Source organism: Ornithorhynchus anatinus, chromosome 11 (assembly GCF_004115215.2).
Source record: "Ornithorhynchus anatinus isolate Pmale09 chromosome 11, mOrnAna1.pri.v4, whole genome shotgun sequence".
NCBI lineage: Eukaryota > Metazoa > Chordata > Mammalia > Monotremata > Ornithorhynchidae > Ornithorhynchus > Ornithorhynchus anatinus.
In genome coordinates this window covers 32090391-32112351 of record NC_041738.1, presented here as the reverse complement: position 1 = coordinate 32112351, position 21961 = coordinate 32090391, and the positions used below count along the sequence as shown (strand labels likewise).

Sequence of the window (21961 nt, the reverse complement as noted above, 5' to 3'; positions counted from 1 at the left end):
GAATTGGAAGGTTGGGGCCCTGCAGAATATTGGAGGGAGGGAGAAAGAGAGAAAGTGAGAGAGCAAGAGCGAGCATGGAGGTAGGTGTGTGTGTGTGTGTGTGTGTGTGTGTGTGTGTGTATGTGTGTGTGTGTCCTGGGCGCCCCATAAAGAAGGAATATTTGGGTTGGGCTGCATGGAAGGGCTCAGTTTGGGCTGCATAGCGGGGAGCTGCCCAGGCCCGACTCTGCCTGATGCTTTGTCAAAGCTGTTCATGTCCGTGGAGGAGCCCCGTCCTGGGAGTTTTGGGGCCCGTTCTAGTCCAGGCTTGTAGAGCTCATTTAAAGTGCAACCTTCAGGCGAGGGAAGCTCTGAGGCGTTGGAGAAAGCAACGTGCCAACCTCACCAAAACCTGGCCCTGTGTCATGCGGAGATGTGGGGTAAGGCTCCCGGGGCTGGCCAAGGGAAACCAGTGGGGGGAGCTGGCCCAGGGAGAGGCGATGAATAGCATTGCCATCAGCATAGCCCAACCAAGGTTGGTTCTCATTGACGCAGGAAAAGTATGAGTCAGCGACCAGTTCGGCAGCTTTGGCCCACTGCTGACAAGCGGGTGAATATTTAAAACCCAGATTTATGTGCCTGGCAAGAATTCACTTCATCCTTCTTCTAATGCTGCAAGCCCCCTTGTATTTGATTTTTGTGTCTGTCTCCCCCCGTAGATTGTAAGCTCCTCGTGGGGAGGAATCCTGTGTGCCAACTGTATTGAACTTTCCCCAGCACTTAGTACAGTGCTATGCACACAGGATGATTCATTCAATAGTATTTATTGAGCGTTTACTATGTGCAGAGCACTGTACTAAGTGCTTGGAATGTACGAATTGTCAATAAGTACCAATGATTGATTGGTTGCTCCACAACCCGGGACTCCCTACCGGCCATTTCTGGGGATGGCTGCAGCCCCTGCACTGGACAGTGCTGGCTCCCTTCCAATTTTCTGGTCACTGAGAAGCAGGACAGATGTGGGGGTGGGGATTTTCTTACAGGTCAAAGCATTTTTGTCCCATCAATTTAAGCCCTCTCCCACTGAAGCACTTTTGTTCACCGAGCTGTCGTTCCATTCTTTTTCCTCCTGTGTTGGTCCCCTCCATTAGATTGTAAGCTTTTCAAGGGCAGGGACAGTGACTTTTTCCTCTTTCGTACTCTTCTGAGTGCTCAATAAAAAATACAAATGGGTCTATCGATTGTGAGGATGAGCCGCAGGGAGTCCTAAGAGAGCCGCCGAGGTCCCACAGCTTTGGGCAAGGCCTACTGAGGTGGCGAACAGGGCCCTGTGTGCCAGACCTGAGATGGCTGTGGAGACAACCCCCTTGAACGAGAAGAGTGAAGAAGTTAGGGATATGTTCTCAGAGCAAGCCCCAACGTGGGGGGACAAGAAATGGCGATGGCCATCCACAGAGCTGCCCTGAGAACAGGCCCAACTGGGTCAGGTGGGCAGAAAGACCCCATTTTGGCTTGAACCCAACCTGCTTTTGCCTTAACTGGTTGGCCTGACCCCTGTAATGGCATCTGAGAGAACAACAATGCTCACAGTTTAGAAGTGCCACCGGCATTTTGAGGAGAAAATCCCCCAAGACCCTGACAAGTAGCAACTGTATTAAGATCAAAGGCTGAGGAGAGGATTTAAGGTGTAAAGCCAACAAAAGAACAAAGAAGTCTTTAAAAAGCAAAGGAGGCTGATGACTAATTATGGCATGGAGCAATGCTGATGAAGGAGAGCTTTAGCAGCCAGCAGATTCCACTCATATCAGGACTCCTGGATGTGGGGAAATAGCAGAGCCCAGAAACGGGCCACCTGAGCCTGTTTCTGGATGAGGGATGGGAGGTGCTTTCTCGGCCTTGGACAAGGGCGTTCTCTCCCTGAGCCCCGAGCTCTGGCGCTTTCCAGAGGATGGTGCGTGGCCGGAGAGGGGGAAGGGGATGTCTGGAAAGCGGGCCGGTTTATTTTGGAGCTCCATCTTCGACTCTCAGGAGTTGAATACCTTCCCTGCTGCCCCTCAGCTGGCAGCTCATCTCTGCTCCGATCCCACCAGACCTCACCTCCCAGACTTGGACTGGGCTGTTTGCGGTGTCCTCTCGAGGTCACCGAAAGAGCCCAAGCTCTCCTGTCTCTACCATGATCTAGTGCAGACCGACTCCCCAGCCCTGGGAGATAGGAGGCAGTCCAGCCGGCCCAACCCCTGGGAGATGGGGGGCAGATCAGCCCCTCAACCCCCAGGAGATAAAGGAGTCAGCGATCAGAGCATGGTGACAAACCCTCTTTCTCCGACAGCCAGACACACATTCCGGTTTGAAGATGAAATAATAATAATGATTATTATGGTACTTGTTAGGCGCTTACTATATGTCGGACACTCTTCTTTAATGGTATTTATTAAGCACTTTGTGTTAAGCACTGGCTTAAGCACTGGGGTAAATGCCAATTAATCAGGTTGGACATAGTCCTTGTCCCACATGAGGCTCACAGTCTTAATCCCCATTTTACAGAGGAGGTACCTGAAGCCCAGAGAAGTGAGGTAACTTGTTCAATGTCACACAGCAGACATGTGGCTGAGCTGGGATTAGAACCCAGGTCCTTCTGACTCCCAAGCCCGGGCTCTAGCCATTAGGCCACACTGCTCAACCCGCTCCGTGTGGACCCGCAGCCCCAGAAGTAGAGAGGCTCTTTCTAGCCTAGCCCAGTCAGTTGTCCTGAGCCAAGTGCCCTCGCCACATCGAGAGGCTTTCGGAGCCCATTTAATGGGAAATTTTTCGGGCCCTTCGTGGCTCGGCGAGCTTCCTCCCCAGATTGCGCAACTTTTCAAAATTACAGCATGCCGTCTGCGAAATGTTGCAATTGTGTTGGTATTCCGGGCGCTTGTAAATACTCGTGCAAATCAGTTTTTCTGATGTTTGACTGCGGGGTGAGGTGTGTGTTTATATGCCTAGGGGAGATGGGGGATGCATTTGCATCCAAGAGGGCGTAGCAAGCAAGCGTGTGCCAGAGTCGAGGAGTGAGGAGCAGTTTGCAATAACTAGTAGAAGCTCAGAATGTTTGCGGATGAAAACCACAGGCTTCCGAAGAAGTAATGGAATTTAATCCAGGTTATAAATTTTGCCTATTAAGAGGCCGAGATGGAAGCTCTTGGTCATGTATTGGAAGGAGTATTTTAATGAGCAGCTCAGGGGGAGCAGCCGTCTCGTGCCCACCGGAGATTTTAGTGGGATTAATATTACTTAAGGTTTCATACTGAGTTGTGCGTTACCTTTCCTCAGACTAATGGGGAGGATGGTTCGAACTGGTGGGAGAAATTCCAGCCGTCTTCCCCCTGTTGGCTGGTTGAGTGTCTGCCTCTCCACTATGCCTTGACTCATTCATTCATTCACTGTCATATTTACTGAGTACTTACTGTATGCAAAGCACTGTACTGAGCGCAACAGACATATTTCTTGCCCACAAAGAACTTACAATCTAGAGTCTAGACTCCTCGCTGTAATGCTTCCCAGCTTGGGACTTTGACAGAAAGCATGAGGTGCTGAAAGGATGAGCCAAGGAATCTGAGTTCCCCGACTAAGCCCTCATTTCCTCTTCTCCCACTCCCTTCTGCGTTGACCTCACGCATGGATTTGCACCCTTTATTCACCCCTCCCTCAGCTCCACAACACTTATATACATATCCATAATTTATTTATTTATTGTAATGTCTGTCTCCCCTTCTAGACTGTAAGGTTGTTGCATGCAGGGAACGTGTCTACCAACTCTGGTATGTTGTACTCTCCCAAGCACTTAGTACAGTGCTCTGCACAGAGTAAGCACTGAGTAAATGCAACTGATTGGGCAGGAAAGCGCTTGCTCTGTTCTTAGAGAAGAAACGGATTAATGTTGAAGTGCACCCCGGCTCCCTCCACCCCCAACAACAAGTTTCCAGGGGAACAGGCTCCCCAAGATAACAGAAGGAATGTGTATAAACTATTAGTGACCTTGAGACAATATCCAGAGAGACTTGCTGGGCCAATTAGAAATTGACCAGACAGCCCAGAGGATATAGGTGGAGTTGGCCATTTTGGGCAGGGAACATGGCTCTTATATTGATGATGATGATGATGGTATTTGTTAAGCGCTTACTATGTGCCAAGCACTTTTCTAAGTGCTTAGGTAGATACAAGGTAATCAAGTGGTCCCACGTGGGGCTCACAGTCTTAATCCTTCTTTTACAGATGAGGTAACTGAGAAGTTAAGTGACTTGCCCAAGGTCACATAGCTGATAAGTGGAGGAGACGGGATTAGAACCCACGACCTCTGACTCCCAAGCCCAGGCTCTTTCCACTAAGCCACGCTGCTCCAAGTGCTTAGTACAGTGCTCTGCACACATTAAGTGCTCAATAAATACAATTGACAGACTGACTGGCCACTTGGGAGCTGACCTGATAGTGGAAAAGATGATGATTTTTACATGGTGAGAGACTCATTTGAACAATCATGCTAAGGGTATGTAGCACACGAGCACAAACTAAGCCTGTGCAGTAGCACAGAAGGAAGTGACCAGCATTCTTCCATCCTGAGAGCGGTGCTCATGACAACTGTGGGAGATAAAACGTGAAGCCCCAGTGGAGGACATGGTGTCTGCTCCCCTCCTCTCTCTCTTTTCTCTCTCCTTTCTCTTTCCTTTCTCTCTCTCCTTTCCCTCTCTCATCTTTCCCTCTCTCTCCTTTCTCTCCTCTCTCCCCTCTCTTCTCCCCCCACTCCCGGCCCCAGCCCCATTCCAGAGTCTGGTCAGGGTTCTCAGGGTCTTTGGTCTCTTGGTCTTTGCAGAGGGGGCGTTCTGCAGGGATCCCAGGCAGTGAACTCAGCTCTGTTCACATAACGAATATTGCTTGTGGTCCAGTAACTTGGAGTCGCTCCATGCCAATCAATCAATGGTATTTATTGAGTACTTACTATGTGCAGAGCACTGTACAAGTGTCCAGCCTAGAGGAGGGGAAACAGACATTAAGCTAACCAGCACCTAAATACCCCGAGGTGACGCGCAGGGGGGTACAGGCTCCCATCCACGTTTATCCTTTCACCCCCCGTCTTGTGTCTGGGATCAGGAAGTCCCACTCACCACCACTCACGATTCAGTTCCTAGGTGCCATGTCAAGAAGTTGTTTGATGGTAATGGAGAGGGAGATAAAAACATTAAGTGATCTGTGCGTTTCCACTCGCTGTTTCCATCGCCAAAAAGAACCTGGCAGCTTGTTTCCAAGGCTTTAATTGGCATTTGGAGAATGAAATGCACCGTTTTTCAAGGAACATGGGAAAAATATTGTTTTCTAATGAGGTGACGCTTTGAAGACGGCTGTGTAGCATAACAGCCCTGCTAATGCAAATGAAGGAATTATGTAGACTAATTAGGTTTGGAACTCTGTTTCTGTGGTGAACTGCAAATGGAAAAACTCAAAAAACAAATGCAATTGGCGTTATTCGGGACCAGCTTTACAACCCTGGGACCAGGAGGCTGAAAGCGCATCAATCCCGTTGACCAATGAAAAGCTGCTCCCAGTCACCACAGAGTAGAAGAAATGAGTGCTCTTAGAGTTCAAATGGAAGCTCATCATGAACAATAATGCCCAAATCACCTTTACCCTCCATGTGTTAGATTTTTCCACCGAATCTTGATGATTTTCCCCATGTCAGCATGGTCACTGGATTTTCACCTCGGTTCGGCTTCTGAAATTTAGATCTCGTTAATGAAACACTTGGAAAGTGCCTTTGTAAAAAAACTATTGGATAAAGCTCTAAGAGGAAAGAGAAATGGCCGGAGATGGTTTAAAGTCCAGCTTCCCTTGGAAAGTGCTGGACAGGGAGCACTTCCTCATTCCAAGCCATCTCGCCGGGGTCAACCAGCCTAATTCCTGGCCCTAATTTGAGATGGTATCCTTGGCCACTGTACAGGGGCATATGGGTGTAATGAGAGCAAGGGCTGGCTCATGAAATAAAGGACAGAAACCATCTCCAGTCATTTCTTTTTTCTTATTAGAGCTTTATCTTTGCAAAGTCTTTATTAGTTTCCATGGATACTGACAACACAAGGCTTGTTTGGACTAATGAAAAATCTATCACACAGATAAAGGCGTGAGGTGTTTTTGACAAATCTGCATTAATTTAATCCCACTGTTCTTGACAGTCAATTTTAACTATGTTGGCTTCTCTGGAGATAATTAAAAAATCTGTGGCAATTAATAGTGAATGTTTTTACAATACGAGGCATCGCAGAATATTTCCAAGTGCAATGTCATACCCAACAGAGCCTGATGTCAGGCCAAATTAGGCTACGAGAACGTTTGAACCGTTCTTGCGAGAACAGCATTCCTAAACCGTTCCCTACAACAGCAAGAGAACGCTGTCTGAGACCTCATGCCAAAAGCCTCTGTCAAACGCCCAACTGTCCGCTCAGGATGGGGAATGAATCAGTTACAAAGAGGCCTTCCTTTCCTCTGGTTTTCAGATATCAAAACTGATGACTCACATTTTGGGAGAGCAGAGACAGCAGCGCGTTTCACTCTCATTTTTCTGCCTCTCTGCCCAGAGAAGCCTGAGCACTTCATTTCCTCACAAGGGTTTCCAGAGTGAAGCGAGGAGCATGGAAACCTGACTTTCCTTCCGTTCCCCCGGAAGGAGGCAGGGAATACGGACTATTAGCCAAACGTTGTACCTGAGAGGGCTTGTGGGCTATCGTCTGCCAAATGGATTGTGACTGCTCATTCCTGCTGTGAAAACAAAGCATGACCCACTTGAGTCTCCCCTTGGCTGAGTGCAGAGATGCAGCAGGAACTCCCGAATCGGGGAGCTTAAAGCCGTAACAAAGGAAATCAGACCGAACCTCTAAGTGTTCTCATAACAGAGCCCTGGACGGAAAGTTTCCCCTCTTGAACATTTGGGGTTCAGAGCCTCGCTCACCCTCATGTTCTGAAAGCCAAAAGTCTGTGAGGGGAGGTGGAGGTGGGATGGGCTGCGAAGGCTTCTCCCGTGGCGTTTCTTCAAATTAGCTCCCAGAATGCCTTGTCAGGGGGCTCCGGGTACCCTCTGGGTTCAGTGCCCATTTGGATTTCGGTACAGTTCTTCAGGGTTTGAGCTGCCTACCAGTGTTCTGATGGGAGAAAGCAGTGTTTGATGGTTAGAACAGAGCACCATGAGCTCCAATACAGCCTTTCAAGAGAATGGGAATGAATCTCCTGCCATTCTACTCCTCCCAAACCTTAGGGCTGGCAGCGATAGTAGTAGTAATGATATTTCTTCAATGCATACTTAAAAGCGCAAACACAGGTGGGAATGAGGCAAAGGTGGCAGCTGGCCGGGGCTGTGGTAAGAGGTCCATCGAGACATTCTGAGTGGCTCAAAGTGTAAGATGATGTCTCTGACCAAGCCCACTCAATTGGATCAGCTGCTGGTGGGTGGAGGAGCGAGGGAATCACCCTGCCTCTCACTGAGACCCCATTAAAGACCTTGGAAAGATGGCATACAGCCACCGGGGCTCAGTTTTGCCCATTTGCCGAGACTCAAATTCACCAAATAATAATAATAATAGTAGTAATGATGATGGCATTTGTTAAGCACTTACTATGTGCAAAGCACTGTTCTAAGTGCTGGGGGTGAATACAAGGTGATCAGGTTGTCCCACATGGGGCTCACGGTCTTAATCCCCATTGTACAGATGAGGTCACTGAGGCACAGAGAAGTTAAATGACTTGGCCAAAGTCACACAGCTGACAAGCGGCAGTTCTGGGATTAGAACCCATGACCTCTGACTCCCAAGCAGTCCAGCCCAACGTGTCGTCCATGAGGGCGGCTGTTTTCTGTTTCTCTGTAGGCCGTGGGAGTGTCTGGCCCAGCCCGGACCAGCCCGGGAGCCCTTCCTTCCGGGCAGTATTCCGGGCCGAGAATCACATGCGTCAACCTCGGGGACTTCATCTTATCCCTAGAACATGTCGTTCTCTCCAACCTTACCGAGCTCTGCTTAAATAAAGCCAGTCGCTTTCCTGGTTTCCTCAGAGGGAAGCTCAACCCCCAAATCCCCATCTGTCATTTTAATGTGCCTTCTCTTTCCTTTCAGATGTCAGTGTCTTTGTAGCTTGGTTTATGTAAAATCATTAAGATGCAATAAATCCTCCCAGTGTAAAACAGAAATGGAACGAAACCCAACCATTTCCCTGGCATGTGCAAAAGGTTTCAACAGCTGAAATCTCCTGAGCGTTCTTGGGGGCCCACTAGACTACTTTGAGATCAGGCTCGATCACATTCATTTTACCAAATGACGCTGTAATTTTTTTATTAGGACTATGTTCAATTACAGTAATGATTTGCCCTTAACTTTTACTAGCTCCGTTTGAACCGATTAACCACGGCGGTGCCTGTTATCTTTAAAGATGAGCCCTAATTGCAATATTTTGCACAGGTTCAGGAGACACACCCCTCAGCCCCCCAAATCGGGTGGATGGAAGGTTTTTGACGACCGAGCCAGAAGTCCATTTGCCAGACCAAATCCTAAACAGGTAAAATATGAGGGTTCAAGTCCCAGCGGAATTACCTTCACTACCTCCCCGTTTTCCAAACCCTTTTGCACATCTGGTGCAGCTGGTTAGTAACGTGAATCAAAGGGGTTGGCTTTTAAATGTGTAAAATAGCTTTTATTCATTGGGAAGAATAAAGCTTAAAGGGGGCTTTAAAAGTAAGGTTTAGTAAAGATTTTAGAGTTTAATGCATTGATTTTTCATTGCCAAAGCCATTTGTACAGAAACAGAGAGACCCCCATAAGTCAAGCCTGGAACGAGATTGCCGGGATCCTGGAAGGAATACCTTGCTTTGCTTCTTTATATTCTACTGTAGTGGATGGTGTTAGCATTTGTCCTGTTGGGAGGTGATGCTTTTCTGATGGGAAAACTAGTGAAAGCACAGAAAGAACTATGTGTCCAGTGGTTTTCAAGCCAAAGCAATTATTTTTCAGGATTCCCGAGAAACAGAAACAAATTTCTACCACTGCTAGTTAGCCAAAGGACAACTCACAAGGTATTCAGACTGGCTAGTGTCAACACCGGTTTTAAATGTGTCGATAGTGTGTACGTATTGTTTGCAAAGACCTGTGTTTATTAGAATTATTTTGACAATTTCTACATATATTTGGGAAGTCCCCAATTTGTGTGCAAACATCCTTCCTCTTCTGTACTTTTTTTGTAAGGAAAAAAACAATTTACTGAAGTCACACATTGGCATCGAGGACAGTTATTTCTTTCTCAAACACATTTTGGCTTCGCAGTGTTTTGTTTTAAATGTTGCTCAAACCCCTTTTTCTGCATTAAAATATTAACCGATAACCCACAAAACAGGAGCAGCACCAAACCTTGGCAATGCATTAGGGCATGCCAAATCAGGTGCTCTGTGTCAAATACTCTCTAACCAACCACCAACAAATCTGGGGAGTAGAAAAGTCAAAGAACTCACTTCCCTCTGCATCCCCCAAGCAGCCTTCTCTAGTAAGCACAATATTCTCCTCTCTCTCATTTTTCTTCCAAACAGACTCTGAAGCCCAGTGAAGAGTGGTGTAAAGACTGGGGGTTTGGAAACTGCAGTTCTGTTGCTCAGCAAAGGAACCAACAATCTCATTTGGTCAAATCAGATGGAAAATTTGTCTGGTTTACTTTTTGGCCTCTACATGAAAATCATTCTGGATCCACTCCCAAGTTTTCCTGGAGATGGTAAGTCATTTGTATGTGATATTTGTGGTGTCTGACAGGGTGATAATCAAGGAGTGGGGCCTCTTGATCAAAACTGCGGTAATGAAGTCTGGCCTAGGAGGACCAATGGAAGTGGGTTTTGGTTAGGGTTCCCATTTGAGGGTGAAAGGACTGGAGAAAGAGAGAACTAGCTATACAGTACATATTTTTAAAAGAGAGGCATGTTAAAACAGTGATGTGAAGTTGTGAACTGGACAAGTCCTAGTTTATGGGGTTTTTTTTTCCCTTGACAAACCAGAAAATTTCTAAGAAATCCCCTCCACTGCTCTTCTGCTTTTGTTGTTGCCAAGCTATTGGTGTTATGATGTCATGAGCAAAAGTTTCCCCGCTGGGGGCCTGTTTAGACTCACTTGGCAGCACCTGGGAGGTTTTTATGATGCCACCAATATCACACTGCTGAAAGCAGCTGCTTTATTGGGTCATAAAAACCGTGTCCACGCTGAACAGAAAGAAGTAAAGAAACATAAACTCTGAATAATTTTAACTCACTTTAAAAACCAAGGCAGCTCTTGAACATCTTCTGCTCCTGCTTTTCAAACTTGGGCATCATTTTTTTTTCCACCAGAAAATGAGCCCTTCTAGACTGTAAACTGCCTGTGGGCAGGGAACATTTCTAGTGACTCTGTTGTGAGGTCCTATTCCAAAGCACCTACTCCAGGGCTCTCTCTGCACACAGTAAGTGCTCAGTAAATACCATGGGATTGATTGAGCCCCAACAGAGGCTATTTAACCTTCACTTCTTTCTGGAGTTCCCTGGTGAGATGGTGCATGGGAAGCAGTGCTGCCTACTGAATAGAGCAAGGACCTGGGAGTCAGAGGACCTGGGTTTTAAGCCCGGCTCTGCCACTTGTCTGCTGTGTGACCTTGGGCAAGTCACTTCGCTTCTCTATGCATCAGTCACCTTATCTGTAAAATGGAAATTGAGTCCCATGTGGGACATGGACTGTGTCCGGTCTGATTGCTTTCTATCTATAAGTGCTTAGTACAGTGCTTTGCATACAGTAAGCGCTCAATAAATACGAGTGAATCTACCCCAGTACTTAGCACATAGTAAGCGTTTAAGAAACAGCATTAAAAAAATGCAGACTCTGATCGAGGAGGAGGTATTTGACTGTATATAATGAGGGCATTTGGCCTGAAGTTGAACGAAATGCTTGATGTGAAGAAATGACACCAATAACCCCTCCCCCTGAGAAAGGCTTCAGCCCAAATGGTTTCTCAGCTGACCTGAGCAAATAGCAGGGGAAATTCAACCCAGATTTCTTCTCCCTACAGAAGACTAGGGGCGATAAAGAAAGGACTCATCCTAAGAACTGTATTCCAACCTATTACTTTACAGAAATGTTTATGGCATGAAGTACTGGATAAGAAATGTGTATACACAAATACATGACAATTATACAGTAAGATCTTTACAATATTAAATGTGTAATATACAATTCTACAGATATCTTACATAGAAAGGTGAGTGTTGAGCCATTTACTCAAATATGGCAGTACCTAGCCATTTTCCATCAGTGAAAGGTGTCGAACAAGTATAAAACCGGGAAATAAAATAGCTTCCCAACTCCTTAAACTCAATTGAGTAGGGTACCCGAATTCCTAGCTGTCTGTCTGAGGGAGCAGGCCCCACCGCTGTTAGTTTCGACCCTCGGTCTCTCTTTCTTTCTTTCCAATTGGAGGAAAAGGGGACAAGATTGCCAGAGGTCTTCCGATCTGAATCTCGTGTCCCCTTGTTAGATATGGCTGTGTTTGTCTAAAAACAGTTTAATTAAAATTCAGTGTCTACAACAGTATTCTATAAATTAATGTGGAGAAACTAAATTGTGATTAGCACATGAATTAGTTATTGAGGCGCCAATCATGCTAAACAGCAATAAACAGGATTTAGCAGACGCTATTTATATAGTGGCACCTGCAAACGTGGTGCTGTCTCCTGAGTTAAGGAAGCCGCTGCATAAGTCAAAGGGGTTGGTGGTGGATCCGTTAAAGGAATAGTAACGTTCAGGCCAAAATCAGTGGGGACACAGGGGCGGGCCTTCTCTAAATTGACAAATACAAATTCAGGAAGAGGGTGTAATATCCCCAGACTTTCAAAAACACTTAAATTAAACTGAGGAGAAAAAAAAATGAACAGAGCTCCTGCAAGGCAAAAACCCTGTGTGGTCTGGGGCTCCCACAGTATATCTCTCCATTCTAACGCCCCTGGGAGGTGAGGAGGGGGGTTGGAGTAGGGGGGTCTTTGGCCCACCACGCTCCTTCTGGAGGGAAATGGAAGCCGGTGGGACGGATGTCTGCCGGCCGGGCAGAGAGCGGCTGCCACTGGGCCTGCCGTTCCCCGGCAGAGACCCGGTGAGCTCAGGCCGACCGGAGCATGTTGGACGGTTGGTTTCCAAGAGAGGCGATTGGGTGTGCTTCGGGTTTCTACTTCTCACAACGCCGACACCGTTAGACTTACGGATTCTTTTTTTTTCTTTTTTTCCCAAAGTGTTGAGCACCAGATAAATATGAGTTGGTCCTTTTCTGCTTCTCTGAGCTGGGCAGAGACAGTTATTTCAGTTTTAAATATTGTAGAAAAATAAGCCATTTACTAGCATGAACGCGAACAATCACAGACGTTTGACACAACGGAGGCAGATGTACAGCACATCTGGCATGAGAGATGGGAAGGACTCAGACAGGAGCAGTGTCCAGTGCAGCTCAATGTAGCATCTTCTTCTTCGTCGTCTTCTCCTCGGTGACCAGTCCTCTCCCCTCCCGCCCCCGCCCGGCCCACCCCGTTTCCTCCTGGGCAGGGGTCCTGGGACAGAGGGGGATGGGGTGTCGTAGGGGAAGCGGTCTCGTTCCTTCAGCTGACGTATTCAAATCGCCTTAATTGGTCTTTCAGTTGAAGTCCAATCAAGTGTCAGTACCTTTCGAAGCCCGGGCTGCTTCCAACACCGCAGCTGCTAGGTTGAAATTACATTCCCACAAAGCCTTTTGTCCACCGAGCATGCCCAGTGGTTCCATAATGAAGAGCCACCAAGGGGGTCCTTTCAGCCGTGTTTCATGGCACTGTGACAGGTAGTTTTAGAACACCACTAATTGGCCATAAATCGTCACACTTTGTTCGCTAATACTGTTTTCCAACTCCTCAGTGTTTCACATAAGGGACTATTCAACACTTCTACGGTTCTAAAGGTGGGAGAGAGAGTTCTAGTCCAGCGGTTCCTGCTTTATTCTGATTGTGGTCGGAGCGGGCTGTAGTCTCCTGTCCTCCCGACACATCACGTACTCGCTGAACTGAGAGGAATCCACCCCTCCGCCGCAGGAAGCCGCCACGCTGAAGCCCTTCTGAAACAGTCTCTCAAGGACCTACGATGGGGACGAGAACACAGAGGTTAAATTTCCAGTTGGGGCTGGTGAACGAAAAGCACCCCCGCCGGTTGATCTGGAAGATGGATACTGTCTTTCAGGATCCCCGAGAATGAATATTATATAGCTGTAATTCTATAAGTTATTTTTAAATGACTCTATCGTGATTAAAGTCTCGCTTACAGCAGGTTCTGTGGAAAACAAAAATTCATCAAGCGCACAAGCACTCCGGCGGTCCGGAATGCAGCGTGGAACCCCCTGAATGGGAACGATATTGATGAGTTCTGGGGCGCGACAGCCAAACCAGTTCGAAAGAGCGAGGGGGCGGGGGGGGCGTTCCTCGGCTCCCGCCCCGCACCCTGCCCCCACAGTGCACTATAACAGGCAGAGGGGAGGAAGAGGAGCAGAGAGGGGGTTTGAGCGTCAGGGAGAAAACTACAGCAGCCTGCCTTGTTCCCTCCCCAGGACCCCCACGATTCGAAGTGGAGAGGCCCCTGGTTTTTGCCTTTACTCCCAGACTACCCTAGGGGTTTTGCGTTTGACAGGACGTTGCTTGCCCAAGGGCTCGGCCCAGTGGCTCTGGATCTCTCTGACCTTGACCCCGGGACAGGGCCGGGATTTCAAACAGATGAAACCGATTGCCCAACTGCTGGGCACACGGAGGCTTTGCTTGAGTTTCCAGGTGCAGGGGCGCTACAGGGGCCTCTGCTCCTTTCCTCCCCAGAGCTGCTGCTCCCCTGGCCTCGCTGGACCTATTTCTGGGGCAGCAGGACCCTCCCGCCCAGCTGCCCGGCTAGGTCTGTCCCTCAGCAGCTGCCGCTTCCAGCCGGTCCCCACCCCTGGACCTCCATGCCCCTCGCTAGACCCCCAGCGTTTCCGGTTCCTGATCTGGAGAGCTTTCCAACCCTGGGATCTTGGAACAGCTTCTCTTTCCAAGCAGCTTCCCGAGCGGCGTCCATCAGTCCTACTATGGACAACGCCCCCAAATTGTAGTTAAGAGGAGCCTCCCCGGTGCCCCGTCTCTCCCCAGCCGGGGTTGCGGCCTGTGTCCTCCTGGGCTCCCAGCCTGGGGTAAAAGCAGGGCTCCATCCATCTGGGCTGGGCCCGAGGCCAACTCGGACCGGCCCCGGGCTCTCGCTCGGCCCCAGAAAGGCTGGTGGGAGGAGCCAGACTGTTGCCATCTGTGCCGGCGGGGAAGAGGCAGGAGGTGGCTGGGGCTAGCAGTCCAGGACTGCCTCCGTCCACAGACAAACCCCCGCTCTCTGACTACAGCGAGCCTCCCTTGCTTTCCTTCCTCTCTCCAGGAGACCTAGAGAAGGGGAGAGGGCCGGGGGACAGCGGGGGTGGGGGCGATTTCTGAGCACAAGTCCATGTGAGTAAGAGAACTGACACTAGCTTGTCTTTACAGAGTAAGAAAAAAAAGTCTTTGCCTGCTTCAAAGGTAATGGATCAATGGTATTTATTGAGCGCATACTGTGTGCACAGCACTTTACTAAGCGCTTGGGAGAGTATGCTAGAACAATAACAGGCACATTCCCTGCCCACAACAAGCTTCCGGTCTAGAGGGGGACCGGCATGAATATCGTGGCAGGGGTGCTAATGCTCACTTATAAGGCTGCCAGCAGAAGGCGGCCTGACGCATACAGATGGATCCCCCAAAACCGAGATCTGCGGGGCAGACCAGGGACCTCACCGATCCCACTATGCCCCGGTCCCCCAGTCCTGAGATTTGTGGGTGAGCCGGGGACCTGATCCATCCCATTGTGCCAAGGCCTGCAAAGACTCAGGAGGACAAATACCAGCCAACAGATTTAAATTTTAAAGGGCTTTGGAAAAAGTTGGACGTGTGCACTGGAGGGAAGGGCGAGCAGGAAGCAAAGAGGGCTGTGCTGGATCTGAGGCAGCGGATCGGGGCCCTGGGCCCTGACCCAGGTGCTCCCCCGGACAGCACCAACACTTACCCACATGGCGGACACCATTTCTGCCTCCTGGGCCCACGGGGACCGTGAGCAGATGTCCAGGAGGACAACACGCCTCACGCTCGTGATCCCCATTAATCGAAGGAGAAGGCAGGACTGGGTGGAAACTCATTTCAACCGTCTCCATCCACGAGTCTTGCACCCATCCGTGCTAAATCTCTAGTCCTGATCTCTCTTCCTCTCTGGAGTCTCACATTTCCTCCCGCTTTCGAGACATTTCGACTTGAATGTCCTCCTGTCACCTCAAGCTTAACACGTCCAAAGCAGAACTCCGTATCTTCCCACCCAAACCCTGTCCTCCCCCTGACATTCCTATCACTGTAGAGGACACCACCACCATCCTTCCTGTCGCACAAACCTGTAACCTTGGCATTATCCTTGACTTCTCTCTCTCTCTCTCTCTCTCTCTCTCTCTCTCTCTCTCTCTCATTCAACCCACATATTCAATCCATCACTAAATCCTGTCAGTTCGACCTTCACAACATCGTTAAAATCTGCCCTTTCCTCTCCATCCAAACAGCTACCACCTTAATACAATCGCTTATCCTGACCTGCCTTGATTACTGTATCAGCCTCCTTGCTGACCTCCCAGCCTCCTGTCTCTCCCCACTCCAGTCCATACTTCACTCTGCTCCCTGGATCACTTTTCTACAAAAACGTTCAGGACATGCCTCCCCACTCCTCAAAAAACTCCAATGGTTGCCCATCCACCTGCACATCAAACAAAAAGTCCTCCCATTGGCTTTAAAGCACTCAATCACCTTGCCCCTTCCTATGTCACTTCGCTACATTCCTACAATCCAGCCCTACACTTTGCTCCTCTAATGCTAACCTTCTCAGTGTACCTTGATCTCATCTATCTCACCGCTAACCCCACACCCACGTTCTGCCTCTGGCTTGGAACGCCCTCTGTCCTCAAAACTGACAATCACTCTCCCCTGCTTCAAAGCCTTATTGAAGGCACATCTCCTCCAAGAGGCCTTCCCTGACTAAGCCCTCCTTTCCTCTTCTCCTGCTCCCTACTGCATCGCCCTAACTTGTCCCTTCATTCATCCCCCTCCCAACCCCAGAGCACTTATGTCCACCTCAGTAAATTTATTTATGTTAACATCCGTCTCCCCCTCTAGGCTGTAAGCTTGTTGTGGGCAAGGGATGTGTCTGTTTATTGTAATACTGTACTCTCCCAAGCGCTGAGTACAGTGCTCTGCTTATAGTAAGTGCTCAATAAATACGACTGAATGAATAAAATGAATGAATGAAAGCCTGCAGCTCGCACCTCCCCCAGCTCCCCATCCAGGCTCCCTTGGCTGGGGAAGCTGTAGTGGGCAGGGGCTGGGAGGGGTCTCTGCAGCCTCTCCTGGCAGGAGGCATTGGGAGGCTCTGGGCCCATTGGTCTGTGTAGGCCTGGCTTGGGACCTGGGCTCTGACCAAAGGTCCCCCATGGTGCCCTGTCTCTGTCCATTCACTGGTATTTATGGAGCACTTACTGTGGGCACAGCACTGTACTAAACTCTTGAGAGAGTACAATACAACAATAAACAGACACATTCCCTGCCCGCAAAGAGCTTACAGTCTAGAGGTGGGGAGACAGACATCAATACAAATAAATAAATTACAGATATGTACAAAAGTGCTGTAGGGCTGGGAGGGGGGAAGAACAAAGGGAGCAAGTCAGGGTGACCCAGAAAGGAGTGGGAGAAGAGGGAAGGAAGGGTTTAATCTAGAAAGACCTCTTGGAGGAGATGCACCCTCAATAAGGCTTTGGATGGGGGAGAGTACTGGTTCTGGGAGATGGGGAATGAATTGGGAAGGGAGAGGGAAACAGAGGAAAGGAGGGCATAGATGATGCCAGCCCACAAGCCTGGGGAGGAGCTGCTCAGTCCAGCCCCCCGGGGACTGCTTGCCTCCATATCCGGACTCTGGCACATCTGGATGCACTTCCACTTTGGCAAAACAGTAACATTTATTGAGTGCTTCCTGTGTGCCTAGCAATATACTAAGCACTTGGGAGAGGGCAACAGAACAGAATTGGTAGACACGTTCTCTGCCCACAATTGTACAGTCTAGAAGGGGGAGATGGACATTAAAATAAATACATAAATTACGGCTATGGATATAAGGCTTGTGAAGCTAATGGATGGATGAATAAAGGGGACAAGTGAGACAGACATGAGAGTGAACAGGACAGACGTGACTTTTGGCCGCTGATCTGGGCTGGACCTTTACAGAATCGCCTTATCCACTACTCACCATCACCCAGTGAGAACAGGCTCCCCCCGACCGGCTGCTTTCACTGCCCCTCACTTAAGATCAACAATCCAAGAAGCCCCGACCAGCGACGGCAAACAGAACGGCTGAAGTCAAAGGAGTTTTTTGAGGAGTGGGGAGACACCTCCTGAACGTTTTTGTAGAAAAATTATCCCAGGAGCAGGCTGAAGTATGGATTGGAGTGGGGAGAGACAGGAGGCTAGGAGGTCAGCAAGGATACAGTAATCAAGCAGGGTAGAATAAGCGACTGTATTCATTGTGTGCAGAGCACTGTACTGAGCACTTGTGAGAGTAAACTACGACAACAAACAGATACATTCCCTGCCCACAATGAGCTGGGAAGCGGGCGTGAGGGCGAAGCCAGCTGTCCCCCCCCCCCCCCCCCGGTGTGGACGGGATCGGTCTGCTGCTCGGTCCCAGAGGCCACCGGGGCTGAGGCAACAATTGCTGCCTTGAGGAACAACGGGCGACAGCACCTAGGCCTAACACTTTTCTCCAACTTAACACCCCACGCCCCAAAACCCACAAATCAATCTGTTTATAAAGTAAAATGTGCGCTGGCTACGCCTTCGGCTCCGTCCGTCGCGCTGTGAGATGCGTGTTAGCATGAGACATTCATTTACTGAACTACCTCTCTGAAACACTCAGTGAAGAGGCAGACATTACCCTCTCAAAGCCCTGCTCTGAGAACAGAGTGATTCATTGGGTGCTACACGTGTGCTCAGAGAGTTGGGGGGGCGGGGAAGAGAGGGAAAAAGGCGGGGGCGTGGCTGCAGGCTGTCTCGTGGTCTTACAGATCTGGGGGATCATCAATTTTGTGAGCGAGAAAAGAAATGGGTCAGAGCCGGTAAGCACGCGGAGCTGTTTCCAAATCGTGGCGTTTTCGCCGCAATTGGAAGTGGCTTGGGCACATTCCTCCGTGTGCCATAATGGGGTTGTAAAATAAAGATCTGAGACGGTGGCAGTGGGATGGTGGGGTCTCTAACCAGGAGAAAACTCTCAGTCGGGTACAATGGGGATGAGGAGATGCCAGTAAGCTAATGAGGATCACCTGTGATTTCCTCAGGAGCTATATCGCCGATATTAAACTGCACAATTGTGTTCGGGTTTAATACCGTCTCCCCGCCAGCCGCTCCGAGAGAGAGGGGAGGGAGGGAGGGAGGGTGTAGACTGTTATGTTGGGAAGGGCTCCAGACGGAAATCTGATCTTTTACTTACTTGAATGCATTTCGTTTAAATTTTACTGAGTGACATTAACAAATGTGGTCTTAATTATGAAGCATTAAAATGCCATAGATGCATTTTCCCCTAAAGTACGCTGATACGTTTCCTCTGCCCACACTGTCCAGAGTGAAAGAGTAATTTCAACCTTATGAAACTATGACATCCACGATGCAGCAAAGACAATGGGTGGGTGGGGGGGTTTGCCCCTAGAGTGTCCGTTTTTCTCCCCGTCTCGCCGCCCTCCATCCCGTCCTCTCCAGTTCTCCTGCCTTTTTCCTCTTCCTGGGCTCTCTGGGCCAAGCACCCCAATGGTCCCAAGCCAGCCACCGCCCCGCCCCCTCCACCCGACCTCGGCCAGGGGCTGAGTCGGAAGTCAAGCGCTGACCCTGGCAAGCGTCATGGGGCCGATCAGGATGGCACGGATGTTTCATTTCCTTCCCCAGTGACAATTCTGGCTTTTCCGTTTCCATAGCCGCCTCCCCATCCCAAACCCTACCACCCACCGGCCCTAGCCTAGAGCCCCAGATGCTGCTCAGAGTGGCGAGGGAGGCGGGACCAGTTAGTCAATCGGATTATTGAGCTCTTACGGTGTTGATGGCACTTTACTAAGCACTCGGGAGAGTATAATATAACCAGAGACACATCCCTGACCACAGTGAGCAGCTTACACTCTAGAGTGACAATGACTGAATACCCACTAGGTTCTGCCTTGCCAGATTAGAGGCCCTCCCCGAGTAAGCCCTCTTTTCCCCTACTCTCTTCGCCCTTCTGTGTTGCCTGTGCCCTTGAATTTCTATAACAATGTTGGTATTTGTTAAGCACTTACTATGTGCAGAGCACTGTTCTAAGTGCTGGGGTAGACACAGGGGAATCAGGTTGTCCCACGTGGGGCTCACAGTCTTAATCCCCATTTTACAGATGAGGTAACTGAGGCACAGAGAAGTTAAGTGACTTGCCCACAGTCACACGGCTGACAAGTGGCAGAGCCGGGATTCAAACCCATGACCTCTGACTCCAAAGCCCATGTTCTTTTCCACTGAGCCACGCTGCTTCTCAACCTTTAAGCACTACACAGTACCTACATATGTATCTGTAATTTATTCATTTATATCAATGTCAGCCTTCCTTTCTAGGTTGGAAGCTCCCTGTAGGCAGGGAGCGTGTCTACCAACACTGTTGCATTGTAGTCTCTCAAGTGCAGAGTACAGTGCTCTGCACACAATAAGAACTCAATTAATACCATTGACTGACTGTCCCGAGAGAGCTCCATACTGTTCATCAGACTGGGGTGTACACAGAGATTCTGGGTGATGGGGTTCTGGACAGACTCTGCCCACTGTGCTGCCGATACACTGCAGCAAGTCCCGGGCCCATGTGCCCGTAGCAGAGCCCGACCCCCAACAAGCCCCCGGGCCCACAGCGAAGCCCACCCCCAACAAGCCCCCACAGGCCCCCAAAGGAGCCCAACCTCTACCCAGCCCCCGACCCACAGGTCCAGAGTGGAGCCGCTCCCCAGAAAGGATCTTGGGCTGGCAGGGCTCCACCCACATCAGAAGGAAGGGGGCTGGTTAGCGCTATAGGCAGCCAGGGTAACCCAACACTGCTCAGTGGAGGGCCTCTGTGGCCGGCTACAATGGTAGGGTGGCTAGTCCAGCCGGGAACTGGCAACGACAGTTTGGTTGCCCATCTCGGTCTCCGAGTCACCTTGCAAAACTGCCACCCCTACTTTCCTGCTGCTCACCCCAGGGTAGGTGCCTGGCACGATCGAGGCGACCTCGCCGCCACGGCCAGAGAGAGTCAGAGCCCCCACCTCCGGTCAGCTTTGGGGGGAGCCCGCCTGGGGCACCTAGGCCCAGCCCTGGCTTGGTTTCCCTTTCTCCTGCTCGGGGTCCAGCTACTTCCCTTTGTTTCACAGGTTTAATTTTAAACTCAATGTCAAAACTCCAAGTGTAAAATGAAATACATTTGGTTGAAAATACTCTGGGCAATTTTTATAGAACATCCTTTTGAAAAAAAAAAGTGCAGAGATCAATTTTTTTAAGTCCATCCCGCAGGCACCATCATTTAATTATGAGTGAGCCATAAATTATGCATCTACACATTGTTGCATTTTCTATAAAATGGCACGGAGGGTTTTTTTTTTTTTGTAGTTTTTGGAACTCACTCTTTCTCGCTAGAGGCATTTTGAGAAGAGAAATGCCGTCGGCCCTACATTGATGAAAAAATTAGCATTTATCAGTGTAACACATTACGAGGCCAGCATGGCACCAGCGTACACAAGACCCAAATCTCTCTCCCTGCTCCAGCTTGGGAGAAGCTGCCTGGCCCCAGGCACGATGCAGCCCTCGCCTACATCAGCCCTAAAGGGGAGAGGGGCAGGAGCCAATCCCAGCCACGAACCTCACCCTGAACGGTCCCGGGAAGGTGGCCGAGGTCCCCGGCTGCTGCCTCCCACCCCCACCCCCCGCCAACTAGCCTCCCGGGTCTTACCTGCACGGAATTCAACCGGCAGTAGCCGTTGAGCGGGAAGCGGATCACGTGGGTGGGGTCCTGGTTCCAGCCCGCGTTGACGGAGTTGCACATGACGTCCCCGGTTTCGGGAAAGATCTCTTCGATGAGGGCTTTCTCCCCACTCAGGGCAATCCTCTCGCCGAGGTCTGGAGTCACTCGCACCACCAAGCAGTCACAGGGCTGGAAATGCTTTCTTTGTTCTTTCTCTTGTTTCCATCGCTCTAGTTCCTTAATCATTGGCTGCAGCTGGTAATACTTTGCTTCTTCATATAAAAGATTAAAGTCCTGCAGAAGGCGGAGTGGGGTCAGGGGGAGGGAGAGTGGAGCAGGGAGAGAAGAGAAGGGCTTAATTTAGACTGGAAGCCCCATGTGGGACTGTATCTGACCTGATTACCTTTTAGCTACCCCAGGCTGGGAACAGTGCTTGCCATATAGTAAGTGCTTAATAGATATCAGAAAAAAAAAATCTAGGGCTTACTCTTCTTGAAGATGGATCATTGACCCATTTGGCCTCCTCTGGGCTTACCCAATAGGCTGGCACTGGGCATGGCCCGTGGCTTTGGCACAAACCCTGCCCCACACTCTCCCCAACTTTCTTCTATTTCCTGCTGTTATGGCAGGGCTGTGGTGCCAGGATTGTGCCACCTCAAAGTGGACCCCTGTGGTCCCATGGAGAGTCATCCCTCAGCCTAGCTTGGCAAAGGTACCCAGAGTTTCAGCCTGAAAGCCCAGCAGGAAGAATCCAACCCGCCCCCCAGGTCAGAGCCCATTACAATATAATGAGGAGCAGTATGGCCTAGTGAATACAGCATGGGCTTGGGAGTCAGAAGGCCCTGGGG

General features: G+C 49.7%; 1 protein-coding gene and 1 long non-coding RNA gene across 2 annotated transcripts in view; one reads left to right on the top strand and one right to left on the bottom strand.

The window, feature by feature from the left end:
- The window catches only part of LOC103171075, a 44537-nt gene extending 31210 nt beyond the window's left edge, over positions 1-13327 (top strand). The window contains exons 5-7 of the long non-coding RNA XR_003762929.2: positions 8451-8547; positions 9569-9747; positions 12924-13327. This is a non-coding gene — a long non-coding RNA (uncharacterized LOC103171075). The remainder of the gene's footprint in view (positions 1-8450; positions 8548-9568; positions 9748-12923) is intronic.
- KCTD15 (potassium channel tetramerization domain containing 15) overlaps positions 11088-21961 on the bottom strand; it is a 64658-nt gene continuing 53784 nt past the window's right edge. Inside the window, exons 3-4 of the mRNA XM_007671504.4 lie at positions 21102-21407; positions 11088-13140 (exon numbers count right to left, since the gene is read on the bottom strand). Of these exons, the coding sequence (XP_007669694.2) occupies positions 12982-13140; positions 21102-21407 (465 nt within the window). The 3' untranslated portion in view covers positions 11088-12981. The remainder of the gene's footprint in view (positions 13141-21101; positions 21408-21961) is intronic.